The sequence below is a fragment of the Telmatherina bonti genome, assembly GCF_933228915.1.
Source record: "Telmatherina bonti genome assembly, chromosome: 10".
Lineage (NCBI taxonomy): Eukaryota > Metazoa > Chordata > Actinopteri > Atheriniformes > Telmatherinidae > Telmatherina > Telmatherina bonti.
The window spans coordinates 30,021,307-30,046,196 of record NC_136628.1 but is presented as its reverse complement, the minus strand read 5'-3'; the positions used below and the strand labels follow the sequence as shown (position 1 = coordinate 30,046,196).

Sequence of the window (24,890 nt, the reverse complement as noted above, 5' to 3'; positions counted from 1 at the left end):
TCAACAGAAGTGACAGCTATAAGTGATGCTCACGTTTGAGATATGTGAGACACATAGAGCAAAGTTTACAAAAAGATAATTGTGTCTTTCACAGATCTCAAGAACACTCTCGTGCCTTGGCAAGGATTTAAGCACAGATGCAAGCTCTGTCTTCCTGTGGCTGGGAGGATCCCATCAGGGATGACTGAGTGGGACTGACAGTTAGACTCAGAGCCAGGACTGAAAAGCTCCAGTGGTTGCTCTGCTCTCTCTGTTTTCCTTCCTTTCTCTTTCCTCTAGAGGTGCATCTGCTCCACTTTACAGACAGCACACTTTACATACCTACTCTTTCTGTGTCTTTTTGCCTGGCTTTTAGTAGATTCAAGTTCATTTCACCTCCTCTGTCACATAAAAATGATACAAATCTGGAGGAAGAGCTCACAGGCTTGAACGCATCATCTCCACCATATTTGTAATGTCCTTTTTTCACAAACACCCTTCTGTCACATGCACCTTAAAGCCCAACCTTTGAACACTTGTCCAAGTGAAGTTACTAATTGACTGAGTGGGCCTTTGCTCTGCTGAAGCAGACAGAAGCACCATTTGTAAATGACTACAAATATGATCCTAAAGCAGAAACAACAATGTCACATGGTTTTGATGTAGGACCTAAAAATAATATTAAATTTTGCTCAGGATTGGAAAAGTTATTGCTTTAGTACTAAAACAAGAATTAAAGACCAACAAAAAACACATTAAACAAAAACTTTTAGCTCTCTTTATGAACATGGTTTTTCATAAATTCTAAATCATGATTAGAAGAAAAATATTCTTAAAAAATAATTGATTGCATTTTTTTTTTCAATCAAATCTCATCTTTGCACTGATGAAATTTTTCTGTTTGGAGTTGGCTGCCATCTAGTGAACTGAAGTTTTAATAGACATAATTGACCAAAGCTCATATAAAATCAAGCAGCATTTCCCTCCAACAGTTCAAAACAAAAGGTGACAGAGCCTTTGCAGCAGGGACCACTGCTATGTGGAACTCCCTCTCAGCCTGAGATCAGCTGAGTCAGTGATCTGTTTGGAAAAAGCAGCCAGACACATCTTTTTCATCTTGCTTTTACTTAGTTTTGTTTGTTTCTACATCTTTTCTTCATGTTTTATGCTGTTTTAAAGTTTTTGTGTTTTGTTTTTTCTTTATTTATTTCAAACACATATACAATACAAAACAAGGATGCACATTTGCATTACGTTATACTTTGTTTGAGAAGGAGCAGAAGGAAACATCTTTCCTTAATGTTTTAAGTTGTTTTAAAGTTTTTGTGTTTTGTTGTGAAGTGCTTTGTGATTTTTATATTGAAAGGTGCTACATAAATAAACATTTACCTATTACTTACTAACAGCATTGAGTACTTAACGTGGTCATACATTTGTTCATTCCTAGTCTGATTCTGCAGGTCTGAGTCTACATTGTACTGAATTAGAGCACATATGAAACTGGACCTCCTCAGCAAAACTTCCACCTGCTTTCATGCAGTAAAGTAAAGAAGTTTTCCTGATTTCCATTTTACATGTTGGCTCAAAATTCTACATTTTACAATAGAACAATGAAAAAGACTGCATCAGTATGAGTCACTGCAGTTAACTTAAGCAAAATTGTACAGCTGGGTAAGATATAGAATAAGATTAACTTTATTAATATGAGAAGAACTTCTGTGATAATAGCTGCTTGGGAGTAGAGAAGGAGAACTTCACTTTGTTGATGATACAGTATTTCTCTTTCCAAAGAGGACATGTTATCAGTGACCTGACCTCTTAATTTTCCAGTAACAACTCCCCTTTTTTTTTTTTTGCTTCATCCAGATAAACTGTTGCTGCAGTAACTTCTCTCTCAACATTGTTTTTCTTTGCAGAACCTTCTTAAACAAAAATCTGCGAAAAGTTAAGCAATGCCTGCCCGAGTAGGGAGGTGAGGAATACATCCACACATAAATGGTTTGGTGTGTTGTTTTAGTGCTTAAATGGCCCAAATTTCTCTTTTCTTCCTTTTTGCTCTGCTTTGAGCACCAGACTTATCAAAACTAAACAGCAGACCAAAATATCCTACCATATTCCTCCTGTTCAGTTTATTAACTTTTAACCTCTTTATCATTTTCAATGTCAAAAGCTGCAGCTTTGTTTAATTTGTCTCTGAGTTGTTTGTCCCTGAGGCGGGAAGGAAATCAAAGATATTAAAGTCACCTTGGAACAGCCATATTCCACCCTTCTGCTTTTAGTTGCACTTTTGCAATGAAATGACATTCATTTAGCAGTTGTATGTATCATTATATATATTGCAGCTACAGCACAACCGGTGGCATGATTCTGTCAGCATGTTTGCATGTACGATGGGTATTAAGATAAAAAGTACATGTTAACCCACAAGAACCCAGAGTGACATATATGATACGTACTGTTTTTGAGACATCTGGCATTGCTTTATGAATTTAGCTTTAAATCTTCTGGAATAAAATGTTATTTTTTTCCAGTTTTTTCCTAATAGACACCAGATAGCCAAAAGTCCAATGATACTTGTACTTATATCACACTTTTCCAGTCATGTTGACCGCTCAAAGCGCTTTAAACTACTTGGCAGATCACCTTTTCACACACACACACACTCATACCCCAGCAGGCACTTTAAGGGGCAACTTGGAAGACTACGCTATAAAAATGAAGACAAATCACACGGTAAAAATGATAAATATCACAAAAAAATTTCACATTTGTTGAAGGGGACAAATAAAGACCTCACAGAAAAAGACTTGTCTGATCATTTTTTCATGGGTTGGGTCTCTATGGGTTAATTTGGGAAACTTGACAGAGAGATGGTGGTACAATTGGAAAAAGTAAGTTGGAAGTTTGGTCAGGATTATTCAGTAAGAAAACAACGTAGGAATAAATCTGCAGTGTGGGGTGCAGCGTGCAACAAAACCAAAGATCAGTAACAAAAATGTAATGCATCATTAAAAGCTGTGTTTCTATTGGGATCTTTCCACTTCACTAAAACAATTGTTAAGTTTTTATCATCTACTTGCATGGGTCCACACGGGGGCTGCCCTATTTGTGCCACTCTTTTAACTACAGTGTCTCTGTATGGACAAAGTTGTCTGTGTGAAGTAAGAACCCTCTGAATTTTAAAACTGCAGTACCAGATTTACTTGACGGGTGCGAGAGCACCGTTTGGGAAAAATAATCCCTGAAACAAACAGAAGACAGGATTATGCTTTTACAACACTGAAGCTGTGGTTACAATATGTACTGCAGTCATCACTGCGCCTGAGGCTACTGAACCAGTTTAAAGTAGAAGAATTGTGGCCACTGATGACCACTATCATTTCACATCTATGCTTGGAATTTGAAGTTGTTTCTGTGCCCATTTTACTACAAGATGTAAGTAATTCTTGCCCACTTTAACTTTTATGTTAACCACCTGATCAAGTGACAGCATATATAACTGTTAGGATGACGTTTGTCCAACACTAAGTGGGAATGTATGTGATATATTTGTCCTGTCCAGATATTCAATATTTAACAAAGCACCAGTTAAAAGTTCAACTGTATCTTAACATGTCCTGTGAAGGGAGTATAATAAAAACAACAACAACGACAACAACAACAACAATAATAATAATAATAATAATAATAATAATAATAATAATAATAATATAATAATAAAAAATTTTAGTTGAGCAAAAAATACTTTGTATTCATTCAGTACATTTTTTTTATTGTATTCTACCAGTTATTGTTGAAAACTAATGACAAGTGCTACATTATGCATAGCTTTGCTACATCAAGGATGACAGCAGAATGTGATTTTCCAGATTTAAGTAACCCTGTTACTAAAATCACTGCTTCTATTGAAACACTTGAGCATGCTTTGTGGCTTAAGTGCCTCCAGTTTGTGCAACAATGGATCCTCTCTCAACCCAAGGCCATTTAGATCTTTTCTTCTTGCCATGTCATTCCAAAATTGGACTCAGCACTGGTATACACACAGAGCACTGGGTGGTGAATTTACTATGCAGTGATGTGTTCATATTCTCATTTAACCAGGTTTTTACTTTTATTTGTCACTGGTGTGTGTGTAACATGTCAAGCTTTAGCCTTGACCCTGCTGGGCTGTCCATGTAGTAACAAACATGCAAGCACACAATCATACACACTCATGCACATACAGGTGGTTAAACCTTCCCAGAAGCTCTTTGTGTATTTATTTAACATTAATGCAGAACTTTTGGGAAGAATTGTGTGCAATATTTTATGCTTTCAGTCCAAAGATTAACACAAAACAGACATAACAGATTTATGTTATATCACACAGAAATTAAATATTAACCATGATGTCCCTCTAGGGGAGGAGTTTCTGCACATACAGCACTCCCACAAATCCATCCCTCTGTGTGGTTTGCAGACCTGATGGGAAAAACACAACATGAAATCAAGTAAAGGTAAGACATTTAAACCTTTTTTTAATTTCTCTGTTTAGGTAGACTTCATAATTTCTCTCATCCATGGCTTATATTTGATCATATTTCACAATCGTACATTTTTAAAACTTTACTCATCTTTCTAATGGTTTTGATGAATAGTGGCAGCTGTGTGATTATGCTACAAATGTCATGAATGAAGTCAGTTAAATATTTCATGAACATAGTTTGAATGAACACATTCAGTGCAGATAAAAAGGTTAAACATTTTCAGATGGTTTAATAGTATGTATGCAGTAAGCTGAGCTGCAGCAGTTTGTCTGCTTGTATCTGGGGGGAAGGTATGTCCGAGAGCATTAAAAAAGAAGGTTAATGGGGGGAAAAGCAAACAGTGACCCATTAGCTCATCAGAGGTGCCCGTGGAGAGTGACAAAGAGCTGGAACTCTGCTGAGAGCAACTGTGTCCCGTCGATCACTCATCTTTTATCAAAACAGTTAGTTTCTTTTATTACCATGTGTCAGAGAAAACAGGACTTAGTGTCAATGTCAGGTTGGACTGTACAGATAACAAGTGCTGCAGATTACAGGACAGTGAAGGCTCAGTGTGACAGCTATAGACATTTTCATATCACTTAATGGCGCCTGTGGGTGTAGGAGGGAAGCATGTAGTTGTTGTTTCACAACAGCCTTAACCTCCCAGAAGTGCACAGGGTCAAAGCACCATAAATGGACGGATGAATGGATCCTCAAGATCTTTTCTTCACAGCAGTGTCAAGTCAGATCCTATTCAGAATTTTCTATCTACATTCAGTTAAGAGACTGTAGCTAAGTAATTTATGTTTGTTTAGAATAGAAAGGGAGGAAAGGGGTGTATGTGCTTGCATGGTATTTGTGAAGGAGATTATATGGTGTGTGTTTTTAAATTAAAATTTTGGTGAGGGAGGGCTTTATTTTGATAAGCAATAATTGTTTTCATCATGTAAATCATGATGTGTTGCTGTTAGCATGAAAAGTGCTTCATAAATAAAGTTGGAAGTTGGAAATGTGAAAATGAGTGACCATTTTCAAATAAGTTTTGTGTGTTAGAAAGAGATGTCAACTTTTCTTTCAAACACAGAAGATTGGCAACTTTATGTCATGCTATAGGTTTCGACAGCTCAGCAGTATGACCAGGATACGGCATCCTGAAAACCATAAGCTTAAAGGAGAAAATGCATTCACGCAGGTCATTAACTGAAGGATTATTAAAACTTCTTTGCTGTGATGGATAAAAACACTGTGCAGACAGACATCATCTACTGGTTGAAGTAAAGGCTATGGAGATGTCCTCCAACCACCATGCAGTTTCTATCCCAGCCTAGAAACGTTTGCTACCAGTCAGATATTGTCTCCCCACCCATTTCTTCTGTATCTCTCGAACCACACCAACAATATACAAATCCAAAAGAGACACTTCTGCAGAGATAAGATAAACTGCAGACAGTAAATAAAAGATGTGGGGGATGACTGTATGTAGGTAGGTAGAGTGAAATGAAATTAAATGAAATGAATGAAATGAAAAGAAAAATACTTTATTAATCCCAAAGGGAAATTCAATGTAACTGCACTTAGTGGTGCTACAATGAGGGTTTCCAGCTTTTTGAGTTTACACGTCAAAGCTTTCATGGGCAACATACCTACGGACAATGCAAAATATTACAATAACAAGCAATCACACTTCCTTTTGGTTATTTATGTCAAAGGGTAGTGGCAGCCTTGTCTTTACAGAGGAGGATCTGGATTCAAGTACCTTTTGTGCCAACAGATGTAAAGCACTCTGTGCGCTTGTGGGGCAGTGTTGCTGGATTATGGCAATTGATTGATACGTGTTATATAAACTGAGAAATAAAGATTTCTAATTAATAAAAGCTCAGATATATGAATATAAACCATATTATATATGGTTTATATATATATATATATATATATATATATATATATATATATATATATATATATATATATATATATATATATATATATATATATATATATATATATATTTCAGTTTCTATGTTTTGTAAGTACTGTCATGTTTCAAGGGGACAAAGATTATAGATAATGAAATAAAGTCAAACCCTATTTTATGGTGCCTCAGCTGATAGTTAAAGTCAGCAGACGTATCATCTTGGGCTCAGATAGCAGTCTCCTTGTTAAACTGAAGTCCCAGAACTTAGAGGACAGAACAAATGCTGTAAGTTCCTATTACAGTACGATACTGTGACAGTGTGGTGTGTGTAATTACAGTATGTTGCAGTGTAGATGAGGACTTTCACAATGTGAATTTCATGCTGCCAAAGTCATTCACTTCATATTTCTGTTTTTTATGCTGTAGTGGAAGTCGTCAGTTTGACAGAGTAAGTCAGTTTTTCCTTCTTTGAGTCAATGCCTAATCATTTTGAATTAACTTTATTGTTCAGCTTCAAACAATCAAGCAGATCTTAGTCCTGAATAAAACTTTTGGCTATTTAGAATTAAAAGTATTGTGTGTGATTTTCTATGCAAGTCGACTTTTGGAACGCAGTAATCTGAAAGACACTGAGCTACAGATAAAGCCTACTGTAAACAGATAAATAATTTTATTACAGGTGAGGTTGTGTAGTTAAAGAGGGCTTTAAATGATAATGTATTTGCAATTGTCTGAATAGTATAGCATGATAAATTTATTGTATAAACATTTAAGAAAACAGCTGAGACATGTTTGAGGTTTGTATCATTTTTTACACAGAAAGAGAGAAAATAAACATGTCAGTTTTTAACTTATTTAGCTTCCATGCTTATAATTTGACTAAGATTTTCTTGCAGATTAACAAAAACATCTGTATCTTTTTCTTAAAGGAAATTTACATTTAATCCAAAAGAGGGAATAGACAATCCAGTGATGGTTATCACAGAGAGTGCAGGTACTCGACATACATGTTTTTTTTTTCCCACTATCTAATTAACATGAGAAAAGACCTCCAAGAGTGACAGCTTTTTTCTTGCATCTTCTTTTGATTCAGACTCAGTGTCAACACCCAGGCTACAGCTGTGTTTCCTTAAGCGAGAGGAAGGGGAGACTTATGGTTTCAAACTGCGGGTGGAGAAGGGTTGCCATGGACACCTGATCAGAAACGTAGTATCGGGAGGTATAGCAGAGCGCAGCGGCCTCAGAGATGGAGACAGGCTTCTGGAGGTCAACAATTGGTATGTTGACGATGCGCCACACTCTGAGGTAAGGTGAGCTTCCTCTAGAGGCCATACTGGTAAATTATATGATTTTAACATGTTTTCCACTGTGTGACTCAGGTGTCTAGAAAGATAAGCATAAGTGAACACCAATTATGCTTGTTAGTGCTGAATGGGGAGGATTACGAGCGGGCTGTGTCACAAAAACAAGACCTGAGAGTTCTTGCCAAAACCTATAAAGATGGCTACGAACCACCCAGGCTATGCCACATCACCAAGGAGCCATCTTCAGGCCTGGGTATCAGCTTCACACCTTTGGAAGGTAACACATCTCCTTAAATGTAGAGTATGTAAGATTTTCAATATTTTCAAAATAAATTAACTATTAAAATAACTACAATCATAATTTGAGAGTTTTTTTGAACATGTAGGTTCCAGTCTGTCCATATTTGATGCGTTATTGAATTACAAGTTTAATTAATGACAAATGACAAAAAGCACTTTTTTTTTTACTGGTAGGTAAACATTTAAGAGGGGTCTTTGTCATTAATTAAACTTGTAATTTAATAACACATCAAATATGGACAGACAGGAACCTACATGTTTAAAAAAAACTATCTAATTATGATTGTAGTTAATTTTTTAGTTAATTCATTTTGAAAATATTGAAAATCTTACATACTCTACCTTTAAGGTTGCAGCAAGCTCAAGGTTTAACAGCAGATGTTTGTTGAGTTAAAGTCGATGCAGGACTTAGCTGCTCCTTCTGTGTCTGCCCTGTAGGGGAGAAAGGTCGCTTCTCAGTGAGTCTCGTGGCAGGAGGTTCAGCTGAAAAGGCAGGAGTGCGTAAGGGAGATCGTCTGGTGTGGATGAATGGGGCAATGGTGTCCCATCTCACACACTCTGCACTCAGCAGAATGGTGAGTGCTATCGTTACATTCACTATGCATTGATCAAATGTAAATCGAGATATGTTGAAATTAAACAAAAAAAGAAGTCAATTATACGGAATGACGTTAGTTTACAGGCATGTGTACCAATGATCGTGTCTGTCTTGTTGAAGATGAAAAAATGTGGCAATCACATCACTATTCTAGTGATTGACGGTGAAAGTGAGAAGATCTACATCCAAAAGAGGATTCCCATCCTACCCACAATGGCTGTCACACATAAACTCCCTTTCAGAGCCAGAAAACTCCACCTGATCTCTGGGTCTGAGGGCTATGGCTTTCTCCTCCGCCTGGAGAATACACCATCAGGACGCACATGTAAGGAAACCAAACTTAGCTCAAACTCAGATACATACTCTGTTTTCCCTGTTTGATTTAAACACTGGTGCATTTTTAATCAATAGATCATGTTCTGCGAGAGGTGGACAGAGACAGTCCAGCTGAGAGGGCAGGTATGCGGGATGGAGAGATCCTCCTGGAGGTCAATGGAGAGTCAGTGAAGTCGCTGACACATGCTGAGATTGTGGACAGAGTAAGACTGAGTGGTAAACAGCTATTCCTGACTTCAATCACTGCTTCTGGGCTGGAGTTTTATACCCAGGTGGGTATCACTGAATGCACCTCATCACTTATAGAACATATTTTTTAAAAAGCACATGTACATCTAAGGTCCATACTGTAAACATACTTCATTATTTTCATGGTTTCTTTCCTTTGTTTTCCCCCATGTAGCTGGGTCTGTCTCCTCTCCTGTTTTGTGAGGATGATGCTGCTGAGAAAAATGCAGATATTCAGACATCCCCAAATGAAAAGAATAGCTTCAGCAGTCTGAGGCTCTGTACCGTCCAAAAAGGACCACTTGGCTTTGGCTTTAATCTGGGCTGTGACCCACAACGTCCTGGGGCTTTCATCAGTCAGGTTGGGAATAGCTTTGATTAGAGAAAATAAACACTTTTAATTTTTTTGGTCAGATTTAGTTTTTCATCTGTCTTGCTTATTTTGCTCTCTCTCTCTTCCTTGTAGGTGGCTTCTGGTGGTCCTGGGCAGAGTGCTGGGCTAGTTGTCGGTGATGTTGTGGTGGAAGTCAATGGACAAAATGTGGAGGAGAAACATCTGGAAGATATAATTATGCTTGTGAGAATAGGGGGACGTTTTCTGTCATTGCGAGTCATGGATCAGACAAGCTACAACAAAATGAAACAATGTGATGCTCCAAACACTGATGACATAAAGAGACAGGTGAAACAATTAATCATTGAACATAAGAAATATTAGTCTTTGTTTCATTCTCGTTGTTTACATTTTTTTAATTAGAGAGCACTATCTTTACCCCACGTTCTTGTTTATATCTCTGTAGGACGAAGAGGATGAATATGAGCTTTCGATTTTGTGAGCAGCAATGATTCTGGATCCTGAAGACTGTCTGCCATCACAAATACACTTTAGTATATTTCTGATGGAACAAGAATGCTGCCGTGTTCAGTGTTGTGGACTGAGAAAGTCTTCTGCAGCAATTACAACACTTAACTTCAGTTGTGTGAAATGCATTTTTTCAAAAGAATATCAAAAGGAATAAATACTCTACAACTCACAGATCTCCAATCATGAAAGCTGACTGAGGAAAGTTATTTAGTTGTTTTGTTATGTACCATAATTTATCAAGAGCTGATAATGAAGCAAGTGCAATTTATTTTCATCTGTTTGAACTTAGAGTAATCTTAACAGTGCAATATTTAAAACACGAAAACTAAACCTTTTGAAAACATGACAATGATGTTAAGAGATGTTGAGTTTCGTTAAAAATGCGTATAACTCCTGCCAAAAAAAAGTTTGTATTCATGTCCATTTGACCAAAGCTGTTATGAAACTGACATGACATTCATGTCTTCAATAAACTGCACTTTTGTTTCTGTTTCTCTAATTAATGCTTTAATTCCTTTAATGCATTTCATCTAACAGATTTCATAATTATGCAAATCATCAAATGAATGCAATTGAACATGGTGCGCAGCAGCAAAACAGAAGTTGGGAATTAGTTTTTTAATCAGTCACCTATAGGGACTCGGATTAAATTTATTTATGAAAATCAGGTTAATGAAGTTATTAGAATAAATCAGTACAACATAAAGAGCGTAAAAATTGCACAGCCACTCGCATTGATTAGTAATGGGTGTGTGTAAGATCTGGTGGTGTATAATCCAGGTGCCATAAAGTAAAAGTAATGTCCGCCAGCTGTTCCAACCAGTCACTAAACCAGCTGAAATTATTAAGCTCAGCCTTACTGCAAGGTAGATTAGTCTGTCAGTGAAATCACTTGTTCTAAATGCACAGGTAGTCCCAAAAACATGACAGGACTTCTACTTTACTTTTACTTATACTTTATTCACCTCTGGTCAGATCAGATAAGGTGGGGCCTATAACAGCTGCAACCAGGTGAGAGGTGGTACATCCTAGATCGGGGTGTCCAGCTCCGGTCATTGAGGGCCACAGTCCTGCAAGTTTTCAATGCATCCCTGCTCCAACACAGCTGACTCGAATGAATGAGTTGTCATGCAGACTTTCATGGGCTGTTCGATCCATTTAATTTGAGTCTGGTGTGTTGAAGCAGAAACACAGAAAATCTGCAGGAGAGCGACCCTCGAGGACCGGCTTTGGACACCCCTGTCCTTGATGTGTCTTTGGAAAAATGAATAACAACAAACAAAAAAAAAACTGTCTTTTGGTGCCCTAATTCTATGTACAATCTTGAAATAGGGAAATGGATCAACAACTTTTTATCCTTTTCAAAAATGTGTGACAGGTAGTCTGAGTTTAGGACACGTGGTTTCCACCATGATATTTTTTAATATCATAATTAACTCGAGGTTTTTCTGGACCATGAAACTGGTAAATTTCTCCCCTCGTACCACCATAAAAAATAGCTAATTTAATTGAGCAGATAGAAACTAACTGTTTCTTTAGAAACTAAGATAAAACAAGCATCTAAAGGTTGCTGGTAGATCTTGATGACCAAACTTGGCCACCCCTCCATTAAATGAATAATTTTAGAATATTAAAAACATTTTCCCCACACGCATCACATAAAGCTGTTAAAATGTTAGTCTGGACCCAACTCTTGATTTCACCCTGGAGAAACTGAAATTCATTAACATCTAAAAAGTATTTCATTCAATAACCTCTTTCAAGAGGCAAAATGATGACATTAGATATTTATTACCCACAGAAGGATATTATTTGTGATGTAGTTTAAGTTACTTTTGCTATTTGTATATAAGATGGGAAAAATGAAATCAGCTATAAGCATGAGATGGACTGACAGACCAGCATCAAAAGCTGCTTTTTGCAGGTAGATCCCATGATTAGACTCATTGGTTGTTTCATCCGTTTTTGATAATCTTCTGGAATCATTTGAAGTGTCATCCAACTAAAAATAAGCTCAAAAGTTAAGATTAAAATAAGATCAAAATTAAAGTTTTTATTCAACAGATGCAACAGTGTGATTCAAGAGTTTAAAAGGCTTTTTGTGAAACTGCAATGATTGTGATCCAAGAAATTAGCAACTAAAATTAGCTACAGATATGGATTTAAAAATTAAAGAAAGAAAAATGTATAGTTGACTGATTTCAAGCATAGTCAAAGCAAAAAATATGCAGATTTAGTTCTGTGTGGAGACAGCTCACACTGCAGTGCTGCAACTCTGGTGCATTTCACTTTGTTCACATGCTGCATGTAGTATTTTTCTCCATGAGAATCACAGGCAAATACCAACAAAGTCCTGCACAGAAGCTTTGAAGCTGGAATTGCAACATGCATTACTCTTGCATAGAACCACAGCAAGTGGGACATGCGATCATTCTGTGTTGTAACTTCTAAGAGGAAGCATGTCACTATTAGAGCTGACCCGCCATTGTATTGCACAGCCTTATTTAGTTCAGAATTTTGTCTTCCTTCTTCCTGCTCATCACTTCAACTTGTTCCCAGGTTATGTTAGAAAATATTGAGTATTATTACAATGATTATCGGTATTATTTTTACATATGTATGTGCAGATATGTGCAAACATGTATGTGTATGCATTTGTAGTGCACATATCTATGTGAATGTATATGTGAAACATGCATTTATACAATTACATTGTCCTGTAAATTATTCATATGCTTCCAATAAAGCAGTGTTTCTCAGTTACAGTCCTCAGGGACCTCTGCCCTGCATGTTTTAGACACATTCTACCTCCAAAGCACCTGAGTCACTATTGAAATTCCTCATCAAGTTCTTTGCAGCCTGTTAACGAGCCCTTTATTTCATTCAGGTGTGTTGAAGTAGGGTTGCCTATAAAACATGCAGGACAGGCGGGCCTGAGGACCGGATTGAAAATCACTGCATTAAAGGAAAGGGTGTCAAACTCCAGTCCTCGAGGGCTGGTATCCAGCAGGGTCTTGTTATTTCCTTCTACCAACACAGCTGATTCAAATCAAATTGATCCAGCAGCTTCTTGTCAACCTATTTATTAATTTCCATCAGGTGTGTTGGAGCATGGAGACAACAAAAACCTGCAGGATACTGGTCCTCCAAGACTGGAGTCTGACACCTGTGGAAAGTCACTATAGCAGGGTTGCCCAGCTCTGGTTCTCATGGGACCATAATCCTGCAGGTTTTTCCATGTATCCATGTTCCAAGCCACCTGACTCAAAATAATCACTCATTGTGCAAAATTTAATTGGCTGGTGGATCCATTTAATGGAAGTCAGGTGTGACTTAGGACATCCCTGCACTATAGTGATTCAAATCATTTATGATTGCAAAAACTAATAGTTAATACTGACTTTAAAAGAATAATTAAAACAAACTTGATTTTAGTGATTGCTTCAAAGAATTGTTCAATAAAATAGTTGACAAACATATTAGATTTTCATGTTTGTTTTCTTGTTTTTCTATATTTAATTTTAACCACAACTCCGAAGCCTTATTTTCATTAAATCTTTTATTTTTACATTTGTCTATTTAAACTATTTCAGTGACAGCTGGTTTTTCTTTCTAAATGATTACATATAAGCTGATGCTTGTGACTGTACACTTTTGTTGTGACCTACGTTTTACATTCTTGGTGGAGGCAAATAAAATCACCCTGAACAGACAGAAGGAAAAAAAAGTCTGTTTGCTGTTTAATCACACTGGCGATAAAAAATGGGAAAGTGTAGGAGCTACCTAACCCCAGAGGACGGCAGTAAAGAAGACTGGCTGCTCCCGTTGACCTTCGAGGAAGAAAAATAGCATTGCTAGATTTTGTGCAGGCACTTGTTTGGTCAGCTGGAGTCTCTGGTCCTTGGAGTGGAGGTGACATTCAGTCGGCTAGCAGAGACTGGGAATATATTGCATCGATTAACTCTGCATAATGGCACAGGCAGTGCAGAAACTGGTTGCTAAAGTACCTACTCTGATCGGCGGTGAGATATTTATTTATTAAAGCAATTAGTAACGGGGACTGGTATAGTTCTCACAGTCCATAAATAAATCTTCGACAGGCCGAGGCTGCTGGTGTTACGGTAACACAAGTGTCAATTAAAAAGAGCAAGTTTAACGTCAGAGACTGCGATAATATGTTGATTTGTATAGTTTCATTTAATATAAATGTATCTTTTTGTGTGTAGTCAACGTGGGCATCTAAATGTTTTCATCAGCCGGTTTTAAGAAAAATAGCTAGGCTAATGCTAGTTAGCAGCGTGTATGGAGGCGCTGCAATGCAAAAATGAAATGAACCCCGATGTGTTTGTTGATAACAATTTTTTTTTTTTCCTCCCTCACAGCCGCTGTCACCTATTCCAAACCTCGGTTAGCAACCTTCTGGTATTATGCCCGTGTTGAACTTGTTCCTCCGTCCCCTGCCGAGATCCCAAAAGCCATTGAAGGGGCCAAAAATCTCATCAATGGTTTCCAGACAGGACGCCTCGGTCAAACCACTGTCAAGGTACACCACAGTTATTGTCTGGCACAGATCTATCTATCTCTCTCTCTATCTCTATAGACATATATATATATATATATATATATATATATATATATATATATATATATATATATACACACACACACACACACACACACACACACACACACAGTTGTGCTCATATTTATTCATACCCTTTCATTAAAAAAAGGAAAAAGAAAAACAGCTGCGTGTAAAATAAGCTGAAATGGACTAAAATAATAATAAATAAAAATTTGATGAAAATCATTACATTATTTTCTAATGCTGGTTTGATAGAATTTTAAAAAAAATTTTTTTTAAAGCAAACAAATAAAATAATTTCTTACATATTACATTACTCATAAGCTAATATTTTGTTATGAACAATCCTTTAATGTTTCCTCTACAGTCAGATGTTTTCTGTTCATCTCAGTCAGACTTCTGCACCTGTTGACAGGTATTTTGTCCCACTGTTCAACAGAAAAGTGCTCTAATTTGTCCAGGACCAATTTGTTTGTTTTTTCTTTCTTCAATGCAATTAAATGAAAAAAATTGTCTTTTATAACTAAATTATATTTTCGCAAATTTTTAGTTATTGTTCCTTTTTTAAGTCTCCAGTTATTTGAGTGACTGTTGTAAATTCAGCCTTTTCTTTAATGAAAAGGTATGAATACATTTGAGCACAACTGTATAGATACCTCTTTCATATCCAGTTGTTGCCAAATACTGTGAGATGGCACAAAAGGTATGATAAAAACATAGAAAAGGGAAATAAAAACAATGTTGTGTTTTTTATTTAAGACCTTGTTTTAATAAACCTTTTCCCAGCTGTTGGTTTCTGTTATACTTCACTTTTAAAACATTTAAAATCTTTTGCTTTAGCGCATAAACTTTGTAATTTTGTAAAGTGTAGAAGATTTGGCAAAAACTATTTTAAATTCTAATGTCTTTTTATTTTATAGTTTATTTTATAGTATAGTTTATTGTAGTTCTAAAATGTTATCTGAAAGAATGTTATCTCAGTTTCTTGTTTTATTTATTTGTTAGCATTTGCTTATGTGGTATGTTTCCATCAATATTTTATTAAATCTGCATTACCTGAAATTATATTAACTGTTGTTAATACAATTTCAATGTAGTTATTTGGAATTGTTTTTTAGATTTTGTTTTATCATTTGCTGTAACTCATTACTGACACAAATCTTTCACTTTGACTGAAACAAATTTTAACCCACTAATACTTAAAAAAATATATGTACGTATACCTTGGAATCAAGTGTTTCAGATGTACTTTATTTCTAAAAAGTATTTTTTTTCCCCCCCTCGTACATAAAGAGAGAGAAAAAAGTTCAAACTTAACCAAAAATTCTTAACAGTGAACATGACAAACATGCCCTAAGTTGACTATTGAAATGCTCCCATGTTTGTGTTTTGAACTTGATAATTAACTGCATTATTACAGATTATAAATGATGAAAAAAATTAAAGTTAAACATTAACTCTCATTTGTCAGTGGTGCCTTACTTTTGCAAGGTTTTCTTAATGTTATTATGAATTAACTGAAATGTTTTCATTTCAGGATGCAGTAAGGAATGGGCTGGTGGCCACTGAGGTGCTTATGTGGTTCTACATTGGAGAGTGCATTGGCAAAGGAGGCATAATTGGCTACGATGTCTGAATTTTTGGACTATCATCAATATTTCCTTTTTTCTTTGAGCGTTATATGCTCAACTTCCTGTAAAAATCCTGGGAACCAATAAACAGATGTCTATTGTTTGATTTGTATGTTTTTTATATGTTGTCCACAAATTTATTAGGACCTAATTTTTGTATAAAAATCATGAATTTAACATAAGGCAGCTAAACGTACTGAAACTACTGTTAATGGAATGCATCTTCCATCCAGTATGAATGAGATCCAGTGTTATACAGTTGATGTGTGGTTTTTGCATCAAATCACAGAAGCAAAAGTAATGAATCCTTTGGATGCATTTTATGACTTCAGCTTCAACTGTGTTAAAATATTTATATTTTTAACTAACAAAATGCAATAGCATTGCTTTGTTCAAAACTGGACTTAAATTGTCAATTGTGAGGAAGAAAGTTGAAAGAAGACTTCCAGTAGCAATCACTTGGTTTAGATCCTACTTAATATATGCCTGTCAAAAAAACGGGACAATCAGAGAAGCAGTAGGTATCGTACAGTTACACACTCAGTCTTGTGGAAAACAAATGCACATAAATACTGGCATAAACTCTTATTTATTTTATCTACTTGGCTAAATATGTAATATCTTGATTAAAGTAATTCAACTGATAATCTTTAATACATAAAGTGTTGAGGAAAAAAAAACTGTTAAATGAAAATCATTAACCCATGGAGGTCTGGTTTCATAATCCTGTCTAAAAGAAAACTGGAAAGATCAGATCACAGGATGTTATCAATTCATTCATTCAAAATGAGCTTAAATAGTTTGTCTGGACATGATCCTGATGAGGCAATGGATGTTCTGAGGGATCCCCTTCCAGATCTGGATCAGTGCATTAATTAACCCTTGGACAGTCTGTGGTGCAACATGGCAGCGCTGGATAAAATGAGGCATGACCTCCCAGAGATGCTCAACTGGACTTCGGTGTGGTGAACAGGCATTGCATTAATATCTAGTTGGTGGCTCATTTCTGTATGAGTGTACCTTATCTATTGATTACTGCTACTAATAATGAAATATTTTATTTGCTGGTGCCTTTCAAGTCACCCAAGGTCACCCTGACGATAACAAAAGCAATCTATTAATCTGTTTACATATGAAGTTGCTTGATAAGTTAAAAATTGGAAGTGCACATATCTTAGTCTGAGTTAGTTTTATTTGACAAAGCGAGCACAGTTGGTTCATGTGCTTTGCAAAAAGACTGCTCTGAGGTGCACTTGGTACGATAAAAACACCTCAGCTTTGCTGTGGACTTAGCATATTAATTCTGAGCCATTAATTTAATATTTTTGGATACCTATTGATCAAAACTCCAAATACAGCTAGGCGCAGAAATATTTGTACAATAAAAAAAAAAAAAAAAAAAAAATTTCCCTCTGCATGCCACCACATTAGATTTCCTACGATATAGGTAAGATGTAATGAAGTACAGCTTTTTAGGTTTAATTTAAGGTGTTGAAGAAAACTATCCTGTGAAGCATTTAGGATTTGCAGCCATTTTTGCAAAGTCTCCACGTTTTGCTCCTCCGCGTCTAGATGAGCCAATTGAGGTGGCTTGGGCGTCTGGTTTAGATGCATCCTGGATGCCAAGCTGGTCAGGTGTTCTGGGCAGAGAGCCCCTGCGGGAGGAGACCCTGGGATAGACCTCAGAAATACAGGAGGGATATATCTCGACTGGCCTGGGAATACCTCGGGATCCCCCCTGATTAGCTTGCAAATATGGCTGGAGAGAGGGGAGTCTGGGCTTCCCAGCTTAGGCTGCTGCCCCCCAACCCAAGCCCGGATAAGCGGCAGAAAATGGATGGGTGTCCTCGTTTTAGGGGACAATCAACATTAGTGTAAATAAGATGTCCAGTCCTTTGCAGGGCAATGACTGCTTTAAGTCAGGAATTTATAAACACAGCCTAACCTAAGTTTTAATCATTTTGTGACCCTTTGCTCGTTGCTTGTTGGTCTCTCTGCCCACAAACTCTCTGAATTCGATGGTCAGATGGCTTTAGATCTGATGACTGACTCAGCCTTCGCAGAACATTATGCTTCTTTGGCTTAAAATACTCCTGTGTTGCCTTCACAGTACGATGTTTTGGGTCATTGTTCATCTGTTCTGTAATTTGACATCCAATCAGCTTTGCTGAATCTGAGCAGAAAGTAAATTCCTAAAGCTTCAGATTTCATCCAGCTGCTTCCATCTGCAGTCGCATCATTAGTAAACATCAGCTGACTCAGAGCTGCTGGCAGTCATGCATGTTTTTGCTATCGAACTGCCTCCACCATATTTTACAGCAGATACGGTGTACTTTGGAGGACGAGCTGTTCCAAGCCTCCTCCGTACTTTAGTCCTCCCATCATTCCTCAGAATGCAGTGTCAGAACTGAGCAAGCTTCATTAGATAGTTTTTGGTAAAGTCTAATCTGAGCCTTCTATTCCTGAGTGTGATGAATGGTTTGGACTTTATGGTGAACCCTTTGTATGTACTCTCATGAAGTCTTCACCTTATGGTAGATAGTTCGGTCCTCTAGATCTACCATCCTGCTACTTCTTCACCTCTTTTCTCCTTCATGGACATCCAGGTCTTTTTGAGTTCCCAAGCTTAAATGTTCAGTCTTTGACTCCACTCAGAATGTCTCAAACTGTTCGTTTTATCACTCCTAAAATTTATTCTATCTCTGATTGATTTATTCTCATTTTTCAAGCCAAAGGATGCCCTGTTTAATTTAACATTCACTGAAAGCTCTTTTGGCTGCAGGATGTGAGTTCATGTCAATAGTTTCCAATGCAATGCTGAACCTGAAATCCGCTCCAGACCTTCAACCTGCTTGCCTGCTTGATTGACAATTAATCATGAGGGAATGAAACCACAGTTTTAGAGTTAACCATCCAATTGCTTCTGGGCTTTTGGGGAAAAAAAAGGAACCTACATATCAGTAAGATGTGTTTCTTACACCTTTTATCCCATATAAACAAAAAACTTTCTAATTAAATCTGAGCAGAAGTAAATAAGCCCATTTTGATTAGATAACTATATTTTGAGTTTGTTCTGGTAAACACATAGAACTTGTGTCAGTATAAATAGACCTGACTCTGGATCAGGGGTTCCCAATTTCCATTCTATAGATCCTGCAACTTTTAGATGAGGCAACCTTTCTCCAACACCCCTGAATCAAATAGCTGAATTCCCTCTTCTGCATGTCATCCAGCTCTGCAGAGGCCTGGTTATGAGACATTTATTTATTTGTCTTTTTATTTGACATTTACTTGACCTAGATTTTTCTTGTCTGAGACTAAAGGGAAGCTCATATTTTCTAATTGGCCAAATTACAGAGGGGCACAGGTAAAGGGCTAATGACAAAAAAAAAGAACTTTAAATTAGAACAGCTTGTACACAAATGAATTTTCTTCATTTCACACTGTTTTTGAGAAAGACATTGTGTCAAATCCAGATGTATAAAAAATATACAGTTTGAACCTGAATCTGACATTTCACACCGTTTTTTTTGCTTGGCCCAGTTCAGGGGACTTTCACTAACTTTTAAAATGATCAGTGCTGGATACTACAAGATACTCAGGGGAGGCAGTGTACACCTTGGACAGGTCACCAGTCCATCACAGCCAGGTTTAACCAGTGTTCCTGTTTTATTTGACTTTGGTTCAGTTCCTGGGATCAGCCAGCAGAGGGAACTCTCAGCATTGTGGATATGTCAAGACTGTGACTAATACATACATTTCTTTCTAAGGAGGTACTTTACTTATTCACAGATGCACTTTGATCAATAATGGGATTCATAATCGAGTTAATTCCTTGATTGGGCAAAATGGCAATTTATACCATAACTACAGATACTACTGGAACTCCTTGACTCTTGTTATTTGTTGTTCTGACAAAAACTAATAACCATTTCTGACTGAACCTTTCACTTCTAATCTGATGAAGAATTTAAACTGGGATTACAACACAGAGCTCTTTTTTTTTTTTTTATTTAGAACTATCAATGAAAACAAACTTTTGTCACAAAACACCCATTTATTTCAAATGGTAATTATACTCTGGCTGCCCAGTATAAGGGTAAACATGCACAAAATTAAATAAGAGTTAGTTGATATGAAAGAAAAAACACAAAAAAATGTAGGACCTGCAACTGATATTGGAGATATTTGATAATTTCAAAATATAGCATCATGAAATGACCCCTAAAATACTTTTCTTAAACTGTTAAAATTGTAAAAAAAAAAAAAAAAAAAAAACAAACAAACAAACATACAAACAAAAAAAAACAACAACAAAAAAGACAAAAAAAAAAAAAAAACCAACAACCAAAAAACAGTATTATTCATACCTTTAGAGAATGAAAGTAGTTCAGACAGTTTTGTAATGATATTAGTCAACACTGGAACAACATATTAAAAGAAAATGACGATAATTGCATTATCACATAAAAATTTGCCACCCAGGTTTTAGATAGAATAGTTTGGGGCAAATAAATTTTACAAGTGGACACAAAAGATTTACAGATTTAATTCTTTCATAGTAACATTAATTACACTGAGATGTAACATTATCAAACATCAACCTTACTTGTGATTATGCAAATATTGTGTATTTCAATAATGTTTGAGAAAACTAAGATTACAAAGTGTTTTTACAGCACAGTACAAAACATAATAAAGCATGTGATGTGTAGAGCTTAGAAAATGTAAATACAAAAATTTTTTCCTTTGAAAAAAAAAGTCCAATAAGGCAGTTTGGTGTGGTTTAAAGATTGTTGCAAAATACATATATATATATATATTACCAAAAGCATTGCTGTATAATTTGAAAAAACTTAAAAATATTTATATTGGTGTTCACTTGATTTGGCAGATCTTGACGGAGGTTCCAACTCCAAATCCTGGATAGAGGGGCTCGACAAATGTGGTGTGAAACTTGTGCAGGAGGGTCATGCTGCTGCTTATACTGTAAAATGCCAGCACACCTGCAGTGTGATCCAGGTACACGCCTATCCGGGGGGAGTGGGGTCCACTGACAGCTTTGTCTACCCGGTTATGCCAGGCAGAGTACCCCGAGTCAGAACAGAGGAGGCTCCAGGATTTGTCGTTGTAGCCCAGCAGACACAAGGAGCCCTTTCCCTTTCTGCTTATCCCCCTGTAGGCCACTCCAATGGAGAACTCCCCGCTCCACTCGATCTCCCAGTAGAAGCGGCCTCCTGACAAGCCCTCTCGGCACAACACCTGAGCAAAGCTGTCAAACCTCTCTGGGTTATCTCCATAGGGCTGCAGGTCCCTGGTGCGGATGACTTTTCTGCTATTTTCAGAGATGTACAGCTCCTTGTAGGCTGTGCTGTGGTCCAGTTTTAGCTGACAGAAGTCTAAGGAGGGAGAATTCGTCATGTTTATTTATCTAAAGTGCTCTGATCTGGAATAAATCTAACTTAAGTGGAGTTATGAAAGTGTTTTTAGTGAAAAGTGCTGAAAATATTCATCATAAAGAATAAACAAGAAATTACTCACATTTGACGAAATCAGCTCTGGTTTTTGGCTCTGGAGGAGGAGCGCTGTCCACCATTATTTCTTTGCCTACACATGACAAAACAGTGTGTTAGGTCATGCTGAACCGCACACCGCACCCACACAAATGCCTTTAATTCTTTACCGATGGTGATTTGTCAGTCATTTTTTTTCTGACTCATGTGTGATGCAATCAGTTTGTGGTTTCACTCCTACAATTTAAAGCAACTATATCATCAACCTAAATAATAATTAACCCCTGCTCTGGTTTTGTATTGCAAAAGAACATGATAATGCTCACCTCTGCTCCTTCTGTCCAACGTTCGACTCTCTGTCGTGTAGACTGGGACCTCATTCACTGAAAGACAGAACAGGTTTAAGTGAAAAAAAAACAGGGTTTTCAGTCCCATCTTGTTAAATGTGTTTTTCTGTTTATTATGTTGAACCTGTCTTGGAGATCTTGAGCAGTTCCTCCCTGCCGAACTCTTCGAGGCGCTCTTTAATCTCAGCCACAGCTTTCCTGACAGCCCCAAAAGAGAAGTCAGGATTCACCGTCACTCTGGGTATGAAGCCGTCATCAGTGGGGGTGCACAGGTAGTTGAAGTTCTGATGGGAGACGGAAATTAAGAGAAGTTTTCATCTTTTAATAATTGTTTTGATGCTTGGGACAAAGTAGAATGAAAAACAACCTGAAAAACAGACAGAATTACAACAGCGCTGTAAAAGCTTCAACTAACCTGCAAAAAGTGGATGTGGTCTTCTGTGCTGTACAGCTGCTTGAGGCCAGACTCCTTTTTCTTCAGCTCATCAATCTCTTGCTCCAAGCGCTCAATCAAAGCCTCAGCCTGGTTAAAAGCGGCTTTCTCATTGATGCCAATCAGTTTGGTCACCTCTGCCCTCATCCTCTCGATGGAGCGTATCATGTCTTCAAACATCTTCTGGCTCTCCACCATGGCTCTTTGTGCGGAGTTCTGCACATAACAAACGGGATGTTCAGCGCTTTACAGATGAAACCGATTGATACTATCATTTTTAAACATGCAAATCAGACGGATGGTAAAAATGAAGGCCTTACTTTCAGTGAATCCACAGCAGTCTTTAGTTCTTCCAGCTCCTTTACCCTTTCTTGGCATTTTTGCCTAATCTCAGCTTGGGAGACTCCCAAGAGTTTCTGCAGATAAAAAAACAAAACAAAAAACATTACAAAACCATTTGCTTTAATGTTTTTCCTAGCAAGCACTTCCAAACTGATATCTCTGCCGGCCTCCGACCATTTTTTATACAATGTTACGATGGCTGACGGTAACACATCTCCTGGATGCAGTTGCATGTTGTTTTCCAGTCAAAGACTATTTGTTGGATGAGGACAGACATTCTTTCTCATCAACAAATATCTAGGGAGGCCCTTGGGCATGCTTAATAAACCCCACTCAAAGGAACTTCTTAATGCGGCTCGCTTTTATCCCAGAGGGAGAGATGGAGGGGAGGGGGGGGGGGGGGGGGGGGGGATCTGGAGAAGAATTCTGTCCATGTCAGGAATGTCAAACTACTGCTGCCTGACTTTTAAAGAGATGTTTCAAGGTGCACACAGCGCTGACATGCAGAATAGAAGGCTTCTAATTCAGCTTTTACTCAAGCCCACCAGCCCATTCTTCAAGATAAGCTTGAGGAATGTGGGGAATCTCAGGAGGGGGGAATCGACATGAGAGGGGGAAGGGAAAGAGCGGGAGATGGTGGGAGACGTGTTATGCTTCGGCTGTAAATCTTTAAAAGAGACAAACCAGACTCCTCAAATTTTTCATCCCACTTCCCAGGCAGCTATAAACACACTCCTAAATGACTCACACATTTACACCGTGGTATCGGGTGACACTCTTATCTACTCCACATTGTTTTACAGGCAGTGTGATTTGTGAGTCATTTGCATTGCCGTGGTAAGAACGTTGAGATCAAACTGAGGTGCTGAATGCTTCCACTCCCTGGCATTCCAGTATCATTGCAGACTCTCACTCCCACAGGTGGGAACCAAAGCAGCAGAGGGAAGCCTGCAGTTTCTGTGTATTTATCCCACAGCTGGAACACCACATTCTCTGGCAAGCAGGAGTGATAAGTATAAGACACGCCCCCCCACAGGTTTCACACAGCTAATCAAAAAGCTGGATTTGTTTTGGCGGCTGTGGATGCCTGCCAGGGAAGCTGATAGCGCTGGTGAAACGGGTCAAAGTACAACCAGCAATCCTAGTGCAGTGGCAGGAGTTGGAAAAAAAAAAATCACCCCGCTTGCTTTCAGTCAAAGTCACTCCAAGACTATGCAAATGATATTTTCAGCTTGTGGTTTCTGTCATGCATGTTTATCATTCCAATATGGCAGATAAGTAGCTGGAGTTTCAGCGAAGCTGGTAAACATGGATTCTCCTGACAGCTGAACAATGCCACAGCTGTGGCTTTGAGTGGCTCATTTAGAAAAGAGTTATTATGAAAGGAAAAGTTTACTTACCTGTTTCTCACCCCTCTCTGCCTCAGCGGACACAATATCATGGCCCTTGTGTTCACTGACAGTGCAGATAGCGCAGATGCACATCTGATCTGTTCGACAGAAGAGTTCCAGGGACTTCTGGTGCTGCGGGCAGATCTTCCTGTCCAGGTTTCCTAACTCATCCACCAGCTTGTGCCTTTTGAACGTGGCTGATTCGTAATGAGGCCTCAAGTGCTTCTCACAGTAAGATGCCAGACAGTTCAGGCAGGATTTCACAGCTTTTAATTTCTTCCCAGTGCAGAAGTCACAAGGAACGTCGCTCGCTCCGGCGTAGACGTTTCCTTGAGATGAACTCAGGTTGAGGTTCAGTCCGCTCTTCTTGATCTTCTCAGCCACCATGCTAAGAGTGGCGTTGGGCCGCAGCACAGGCCTCTGAGTGAATGTGATCTTACACTGGGGACAGATGTAAATCCCTGTGTAGTCTGCCTCATTCCAGTAGCCACTGATGCAGTCCATACAGAAACTGTGGCCACAGGGGATGGCCACAGGGTCCCTCAGAAGGCTCTGGCATAAGGAGCAGCTGAAGTAATCAGGAGAAGTGTGATCAGCCATTGTGATGGACTCAAA

The 24,890-nt window shown here is 37.8% G+C and overlaps 3 protein-coding genes across 3 annotated transcripts; 2 read left to right on the top strand and 1 right to left on the bottom strand.

Moving 5' to 3' along the window:
* Window positions 1-1,931: 1,931 nt before the first annotated feature.
* nherf4b (NHERF family PDZ scaffold protein 4b) lies at window positions 1,932-10,004 on the top strand (the record flags this gene model as incomplete). Its single annotated transcript, XM_079247460.1, has 10 exons — window positions 1,932-1,951; window positions 7,332-7,396; window positions 7,496-7,707; window positions 7,782-7,983; window positions 8,445-8,581; window positions 8,725-8,929; window positions 9,016-9,212; window positions 9,344-9,529; window positions 9,635-9,850; window positions 9,969-10,004. The coding sequence occupies 10 exons, from the start codon at window positions 1,932-1,934 to the stop codon at window positions 10,002-10,004; spliced, it is 1,476 nt and encodes a 491-aa protein (XP_079103586.1).
* A 3,902-nt stretch (window positions 10,005-13,906) lies between these two features.
* atp5l (ATP synthase, H+ transporting, mitochondrial F0 complex, subunit g) lies at window positions 13,907-16,355 on the top strand. The gene is made up of 3 exons (XM_079247820.1): window positions 13,907-14,055; window positions 14,416-14,576; window positions 16,156-16,355. The coding sequence occupies exons 1-3, from the start codon at window positions 14,004-14,006 to the stop codon at window positions 16,252-16,254; spliced, it is 312 nt and encodes a 103-aa protein (XP_079103946.1). The 5' UTR covers window positions 13,907-14,003; the 3' UTR covers window positions 16,255-16,355.
* Window positions 16,356-21,052: 4,697 nt separating this feature from the next.
* Window positions 21,053-24,890, bottom strand: ftr82 (finTRIM family, member 82). Its single transcript, XM_079248011.1, has 7 exons — window positions 24,285-24,890; window positions 22,863-22,958; window positions 22,525-22,758; window positions 22,234-22,393; window positions 22,089-22,145; window positions 21,791-21,856; window positions 21,053-21,648 (listed from the first exon to the last, which is right to left on the bottom strand). The coding sequence occupies exons 1-7, from the start codon at window positions 24,873-24,875 to the stop codon at window positions 21,128-21,130; spliced, it is 1,725 nt and encodes a 574-aa protein (XP_079104137.1). The 5' UTR covers window positions 24,876-24,890; the 3' UTR covers window positions 21,053-21,127.